General features: G+C 38.5%; 1 protein-coding gene across 1 annotated transcript; it reads left to right on the top strand.

The window, feature by feature from the left end:
- The first annotated feature begins 1,786 nt into the window (after nucleotides 1-1,786).
- LOC112292827 (glutamine--fructose-6-phosphate aminotransferase [isomerizing] 1) lies at nucleotides 1,787-7,941 on the top strand. The gene is made up of 13 exons (XM_024541720.3): nucleotides 1,787-2,067; nucleotides 2,299-2,682; nucleotides 2,825-2,997; nucleotides 3,398-3,524; nucleotides 3,766-3,911; nucleotides 4,043-4,210; nucleotides 4,452-4,604; nucleotides 4,879-5,089; nucleotides 5,443-5,693; nucleotides 6,006-6,120; nucleotides 6,411-6,666; nucleotides 6,879-7,047; nucleotides 7,323-7,941. The coding sequence occupies exons 2-13, from the start codon at nucleotides 2,439-2,441 to the stop codon at nucleotides 7,404-7,406; spliced, it is 2,097 nt and encodes a 698-aa protein (XP_024397488.1). The 5' UTR covers nucleotides 1,787-2,067; nucleotides 2,299-2,438; the 3' UTR covers nucleotides 7,407-7,941.
- The last annotated feature ends 545 nt before the right edge of the window (nucleotides 7,942-8,486 follow it).

The following is an 8,486-nucleotide window of genomic DNA, read 5'->3' as shown; positions in this document are numbered from 1 at the left end:
CAATCTTCTCTATTTCAAAGGTTTCTTATATATTTTAAAAGGCAAAGCATAATTACACGTTCTTCAAATTTGTTATTTTTTTTTTTAACTTTATAATATTTTGCATACAACAAGTTAATAGAGTTTACTTCAAGAAAGTTTTATTGGTTCTAAATGTGAAATGCACTTAAAGACTTTATATAATCATGTGATATTTGTTTAAAATTAAAAACTCCTTATCATTAATGTTATGGACTTTTATAACCACTACATATTATAAAAATTCAAGATACAACAAATTGTATTAGCGATATATTTTGATCTTTGTTTTCTTTGAAAGTAGTTGATAGGTCATTTCAACCATCAATAGTATTCCATACTATGATAAGACAACTACCTTGTTACTTGATCATTATTCAAGTCTTTACAACTTCTTTTAAATAAAGCATTTAAAATACCATAAAGAATGGTTTCTACTTCTAATAATATCACCAAACATTGAGATTTTCTTTGAAAGTCATGATATCAAAGGTGTTATGCCTTACCATCTATTTGAAGAATAAAGTATTGTTCTTGATGATTTTTATTTCTATGACATTGTTTTAAAGATTGTAACAATCTTAATATTTCATTTGATAACTTAATAAATGATAACTCTAGAGTTAAATTATTTCATTATTAATTATCTATTTTCTTATTGCAAAAAATACATAAAAATTACAAATAATGATAAAAGATAGAATGCAATGTTTATATATAAAACATAGACAATTATAGAAGATATAATGCAATCTTCACAAATATTCCTATACAATGTCACTACATAATTTTATAGTTAGATAGTAAATATAAAAACAAAATTAAATTTTTTTCACCCTTGTCATTGCCTTTCTTAGGTTCTTGTCTTAGTTTAGGAAGTTATTATTTCTTTGTATTTGGCAATAGCCATCTGAATTTCTATCTTACATTTATCTTTGATTTGTCCACTTTCACATTTTGTGTGGGAATATTGTGCTACTTTAGAGTTTTGCTTTTATTCATGTCCTTGACAAAAAGATGATATATCATGTGACATATTAAATTTATTGCATATATATATATATATATATGTTTTGCTAATTGGATATCCAAATTAATTTCATATATAAATTTAGCTTCATATTATATTATATTATGTTATATATTATGTTTTTTTTTTTTTTTAATTTAAAACTTTAAGTATATTTATATGTTTTCTAAATATGAAAATATCAATGAATTGTTACAGGAACTCTTTCAAAAATTTAAGGTAGAATGTTAGATATAATTTGTAGTAAAATAAAAGAAAACAATTTTCAATTGTGATTTATATCTTAAATCAAACAAAATTACAAAATTAAATAATTATTAAGTAAATGAAATGTAGTCCACAAATGAAATATGCAGCTCATGTCATAAATATTGGTGTATTTATTACAAGGAACTTAATACACATCTACACCAAGAAAATATGTACTAAAATTACAATAGAAGTAAAAGGAAATGAGAATAAAAGAAAAAAGCGAATCAATGGCCAAAATGTTGTCACGGTCTACGACAATCACTTGCATTATCCCATGTGTACTTTCCAAAGGATTTCTGCACTGAATCCGTGACGTGGCAGTAGTTTCTGATTGGCCATTCTGGATGGTGAATAGCGACCTGCCTGACTGGATACCTACCGGGCACTCTACGTACCGATCGGTCCACGTGCGACCCTCCCGGTTCGCACCACCGCTTGCGCGGGTAAAAACGGGCTCGATGGCGCAGAAATTCCGACATGCGAGGTGAGGGAAACAATCGAGCCGTGACCGATGTCGATTGTTTTGGCGGGTCCGATGGAGCCACCAGCACCAGCTATTTCTAATTTGGGTCTCGATTTTTGAAAAAAGGCAAAGTCGTGAAAGAGGAAGAGCTCCCTCGTGTGTCCAGTTTCGTGACATTGCGGTGCACACGGACTTGACCCAGTGGCGATTCTTATACTAGGGGTGCGATCATTGGGATCTAGTATTCTGTTTCGGGGCAATTGAGAGAACCCACATTGGTAGAAAAGTCGACGGTTGAGAATTGGTATGTGTGGTAAACAGTCGGTGACTGCCTGATGTTTTGGTGTTTTATTTTTATTGAGTTGGTGCGGGTTCTCGTGGTCGGTGAACTTGTTGGATTCTCAGTGAGATTTTTGTTTAGATCATTGCGCTTCTTCGGGTTCGGGTTCACATTAGTTTAAAAATCTCTTCCCACATGAAAAATTGTTAGGGGGAAGGAGTAGAATTGACCCTCGCTGGGATTATATTGATGCAGGGAAGGGCTCTCGTCTAATTCATCTTTTGAAAGACAAAGTTGAGTTGTTGCTTCAGTTTGAGAGTACTCAAGGCTGGAGAGGGGCACCCTTATCCTTCTTATTTCTTAGGGCGTGAATTGCTGCTGGGCAGCAGAGAAACATGTGTGGTATCTTTGCTTACATAAATTGCAATGTTTCAAGGGAGAGACGACATATATTAGAAGTTCTTTTCAATGGCCTGAGGCGCCTGGAATATCGTGGTTACGACTCCGCTGGAATTTCCATTGACTCCGACGGGGATGATGGTCCTACGAAATTGCGCGGCTTGGCCGTACCTGGGTCCACTCCGCTCGTATTTCGCGAGGAGGGCAAGATTGAAAAGCTTGTTGCAAGTGTGTACAGAGGTACGTTTTCGAAATCCTAATTAAACAAAAGCAACAACCGCCAACCTTTAAGAAGCACGAAAGAATTGCTGATTGTTGGAATGAAAAACCGTAGCTGTGATCGTGGTGATGAAGTATTCACGAAATTGATCGATGGACACAGATGTGAATGAGACTGATTTGGGCCTTGATCACGCATTCAAGAATCACGCTGGAATCGCACATACGAGGTGGGCAACTCACGGTCCACCATCTCCCCGAAATGGTCATCCGCAGTCTTCAGGAAAGGGCAATGAGTTTCTTGTAGTGCACAATGGCATCATCACAAATTTCATGGTATTGCTCCTTACGACTCGATGCCTCCTCAGATACACGAGTTGCTTACATCGAACCTTTTTCTTTGTTCTTTCGTTATTTTTTGAAGAAACATCTCTTATTACCGGTATTCGACAACCTGCTACTCTTTCTGGGATGCAGAATGGGTTTTAAACCTTCATTTCAGCCTGTGAAGATATTCTTAGTTTGAAAATTTATATCATTCTCCATGGATTAAATCACTCCTCATTATTAATTGATATAATAATGCTTGTCACAGGCTTTTCTTGGTTTATGATATCCAGTTTATCTTCTTTCCTTGAAATGCTTAGTTTTTGTCCTTTTCTTTTTTCTGTATGGGTGTGCGTGCTGTTGGGGGAGGGGGACGCTTGCTCATGGACTTTTCGTTTTTGAACTGAAGGTTTTGAAGGAAACTCTTCTGCGTCATGGTTTTGAATTCGAATCAGACACGGATACGGAGGTTATACCTAAGCTTGCGAAATTTGTTTATGATTCTTTAACCGAGGATACCAGGGCTGGAGATGGAGGTCAGTTTTATGTGGTTTTTTATTTGAACCTGTGTACAGAGATCCCATATTCTTGCAGCTTGCTGAGACTAATTTTTCGCCCATTTAATGCAGACCTACACGAGGGTAGAATAACTTATATATTGTTGGCTGGAGTGCTCATCCCTGGTGTATGCAATTAATGACTCGTATATTGTATTCGGTTATAGCTGTTCCCTTGTGTATTTTCATCAATAATGGAACGGAGGTGATAATTTTTCAGGTGGCAAAGAGATTCAATTTAGCCAAGTCGTTATGGAGGTGATGCGACAGATCGAAGGGGCCTATGCTCTTATTTTCAAAAGCCCTCACTATCCAAATGAGCTCGTCGCTTGCAAATGTGGTAGCCCATTACTACTCGGTGTGAAGGTATGCTCCTAAATGTGCAGCTTCCATCACATCGGCATCAATATTTTAGAACATCTCAGTTGATTTCTTATCTTTGGGTTATAGTCTTATTGTTCAGTCTGCTGACGATTTGGGTTAATTGACACGAGCAGGAGGTAGGAGAAGCTGAGAACAGAGGTGCGTTTGTTGAAACTGAGCTGAGGCTAGCCAAAGATGGCGACAAACCAAAAGAATTTTACATTGCCAGTGATGCCAGCGCTGTGGTGGAGCACACGAAAAAGGTCATGGTGATTGAAGATAACGAGGTTTTGCATATCCGGGTTAGTACACATCCTTTTTATTCTTCTAGATACATCCATTCATCATATGATGCGGCAAGCTCGTTTATGTGTGTGCATGGCTGCTACTGCAATTATTGCTGGAGCGACCTCCTTCTTGCCATGAAGTTCTAACTAATAAAATGAAAAACTATTTGATCACTGTAAGGGCTATAAGGGCTTAATTGATCGTAGAATCTGTTATTGATCATTTGCGTGATCATCGGGGTCCCGTTGTATGCAGAATGGAGCAGTTCGGATTTATAAGTTTGAAGCGGGAAAGGCAAGGACTGCAAAGGGAGGCTTGCCACGACCGGCCTCAATAGAGCGTGCCCTTTCCATTTTAGCTATGGAAGTTGAGCAGATAAAGAAGGGAAACTACGACTATTACATGCAGGTCCGCTAATAAATTTCTGAAGCGGTGAATTTGTAAGCCATGGGTAGCAAACTTTATTTGCGTTCTGTTTTCGAGCTATCTTCTTATCTAGATATATGCATGTTTCTGACGTTATTTTATTGCTCATAATATTCATGACGTGTCAATTTTTGTTTTGTACCACATGGGATCGAAAATCCCTCGTAATATGCTGATTCTCCAGTATTTGCAATCCTATATTCTATTCTCCCTTCAAATATGATGTGTTCACATCAGCGTATCTTTATCTGCTCAGAAAGAGATCCATGAGCAGCCAGATTCGTTGACCACAACTATGAGGGGTCGGTTGATACGAGGAGGAGGTGATAACGTGAAGGGTGTTCTCTTGGGTGGTCTCAAAGATCACTTGAGAACAATTCGACGCAGCAGGAGGATCCTTTTCATTGGATGTGGTACGAGCTATCATGCCGGTTTGGCAACACGAGCCCTTGTGGAAGAGCTGTCAGGTACTTGCCATAAAATAGTAATGCATTTTCTCATGTTGCTCGACTTCCCTGTTTGTGGCATTTGATTGTGAATGGTTTGCGTCTCTCAAGTCCTGTCAGCCACATATAAGAAGTTCTCCTTTGTCGTGAGGTCAACCCAAAAGAAACAGCAGCAATAGGGATTTAGAAATATGCTCGTCAGTTTTCAGCTTTTAATTGTAAATGACTAACTCATTGTGGACAGAGGCAAGAGTTCCAACTTTTAGAAAGGTTGAGGGTGGTGGATTCGTAGTACACATGTTTTCGTCAGTTCTTAACCAAGTAATACTATCGATGGTGATCGGTTGTTGACGTTCTTTGGTTCTCAACTTCAGGTGTTCCAGTGACTATGGAATTGGCCAGTGACTTACTAGACCGGCAAGGACCCATTTACAGAGAAGACACAGCTTTTTTCGTGAGTCAGTCTGGGGAAACAGCAGATACACTTCAGGCACTAGAATATGCAAGATCATGTGGTGCCCTTTGTGTGGGAGTCACAAATACTGTTGGTAGTGCTATTGCTAGGGGCACACATTTCGGAGTGCACATCAATGCTGGCTGTGAAATCGGTGTAGCAAGTACTAAGGTACTAAATCTGATTTCTTTATTTCTATTGTTCAGGAAAACCTGTGAGTCAAGTTGAGAACATTACTTACATTATCCACTTGACAAGAATCCGCACAAACATGCTACTTTTTGAATGCTTGCGGTAGTGTAATTATTGTCACTTCTTGTGGCCAATTATTATTAACTTGCCTGCACCCTTGGTAATTTGCTTTCTCACAACCTAGTATATCATGTTATTGGCATATCATAAGCTGTTACTATTTGGATAACATTGCATGAATTGTATAGTATGACTGAGTTGGTGGGTTTCCTTTGTTATTTTCATTAACAGGCCTATACAAGTCAAATCGCTGCCATGACAATGATAGCTCTAGCACTTGGAGAGGATACCCTATCAAGTCGCAGCAGGCGTGAAGCAATTATTGACGATCTATTCAATCTTCCAGGTAACAAATTTTATTTTTCATTGTGTAGTTAAGGAAGCTGTATGGTTAGTTTCGTTGCATATAACGAACCAAAATTTCTTTTTGTCCAGACTTTAATACACCGTGTGCACCTGTCTACGCTGACGACACGTTTTCAGGATCAATAATTATTTTCAAGGTTGTAGTGGTAAACTGGTGTTAGAGTTTTAGTTTTCTAGGCTGTTTTAGTAATCAGAGTTGTGGGGTGTATGCTTGATGCATGGGGCACTTTTTGTAATTGATTTTGTTATTCCGTAATATTTAATGTGCAGACAATGTCAAGGAAGTGTTGAAGCTGGATTATGATATGAAAAACCTAGCTCAAGAGCTCATGGAAGAGCAATCACTTCTAGTATTTGGTCGAGGATATAATTATGCCACTGCTTTGGAGGGTGCACTGAAGGTTAAGGAGGTGGCTCTTATGCATAGCGAGGGTATTTTAGCAGGGGAGATGAAACATGGTCCTTTGGCGTTGGTTGATGAGACCCTTCCTATCATTGTCATCGCCACTCGAGATGCAACTTGCAGGTATAATGTGGACATTTTCCTGCTTTTTTTCCCTCCTCCTATTCAGCTGAGACCTCAGATGCTTTTGTACTTCGCAAAATACGTAAACTCAAGAATAAAATGTGAGAATTTTAAGACTGTGTGAACATCTCGAAGTTGTGCTTTCTTTACTTGCTTGAAGAGAGTTTATTATTACGTGTGCCATCCTGATGCTGATCCCTTTGTATTTGCAGCAAGCAGCAATCTGTTATACAACAATTACAAGCACGCAAAGGTCGTCTTATTGTGATGTGCTCAAAGGGCGATGCTGATCTCATGTGTCCGAATGGTGGCTGCCGTGTTATTGAGGTTCCACAACTTCAGGACTGCTTGCAGCCTATCATCAACATCGTTCCATTCCAGGCATGTTTCTATAGCTTATGCAAGATATAATGCATACTTTATTAGTATTATCAATCTGAAATTTGATTTGTGTGAATGAAAGTGCCTTTTTTGTCTTTTTTCTCTTTACGAAGTTGATATGTTACTCATTAAACATTTTCGATTGGTAATTCAGAAATTTGATGGGGTAAATTTTTCGGAGCAATGTGTTTTTAAACTCACGAAGAGCAGAATCGCCAACAACTATCTCGATGGACTTGCTGACTTAGTGATTTGTTTGCATTTTCTTTTTGCAGCTATTAGCTTATCATTTAACAGTTCTGCGTGGCTTCAACGTGGACCAACCTCGGAACTTAGCTAAGAGTGTCACAACATCATGACCAATTCTACTCTGGTCTCTATTTGTTGGGAGAATCGTGCACAAACTGCGCAAGAAAAGAATTCATCACAGTAGGCTGAACTGGGTCTGGAAAATGAGCTGGTGTGCCATGGGGTTCTATTGTAGTAATAAAAAAAGCGCTGTCCATGGAATCTTCTGGAACTCGGTCTTCGAAAACTCTATTATTCGGTTCACAGAGTTTTAGTGTATAGAAAAAGTGCAAACACTAGCCAAAAATTAAGGACTTATCCCTGTGAGAGTCCTTGACTCGTTCCTTCATCAATAGACACACGTACGAATCCATCCCACTTACTGTAGGTAGCTTAAAGAAGAGGGTTGCATATTCAGAGGACATCAAAATCTCAGTAACCAAGCGTGCTGAGCGTATCAAGATGCTTACGTCCTACTCTAAGGTTATCTTCTCTTTGCAGCTAACATCCGTATCAAGTATTCCCAGTGTAGTTGTAGGTGGAAGAAAAACCCCTGTACCTCCTATTTCCTTTGTATATAAAATCTTAGTGCGTGATTCCTGCCCAGAGCTGCTTCGTCGTGCTATTTGAGAAGGTTCTTTCCTTATCGTTTTCCATCGCTGTATTTTTTGTACCTGTACATGCTGGGGGAATCTTAACTGCTTAAGATACATATTGTATTCATCAGGCCACAGCAGTGGGCCAATTGTGTCTGGACAATTCGCTTGACTAGAGATACCACAGTGATAGCAAATCAGGTGCAGTGGACAGCACCCAAAAGGTCACCGTGTGAAGAAAACGTAGCTATGAACATGACAGTCATCAGAAAGATTGAGTTAGAAATAAAGGCACTATTTCATGCCCTGTTTGTAATTTCCCCCCCGTACTTTTTCCTGATAACACCTATTGATGACTACATTTCATTTTTGTTTTCACTTGGATTCTCTCCGACCCCTTAAGTCAAGACATTGCTGTTAGCAGAATTTATTCTTCGATCATACCATTCCAACTGGATAACGACAGCATAATTTTGGTTCCATGAAGCCAATGCACGTTATCTACAATGAACAATTCTCATGTTGTCGATTTCTCACCAAAGGCCTAAGTGGTGG

The sequence above is a fragment of the Physcomitrium patens genome, chromosome 1 (genome assembly GCF_059467195.1).
Source record: "Physcomitrium patens ecotype Gransden chromosome 1, ASM5946719v1, whole genome shotgun sequence".
NCBI lineage: Eukaryota > Viridiplantae > Streptophyta > Bryopsida > Funariales > Funariaceae > Physcomitrium > Physcomitrium patens.
The sequence above is the reverse complement of the archived record's forward strand: the minus strand, read 5'-3'. Positions and strand labels throughout refer to the sequence as shown.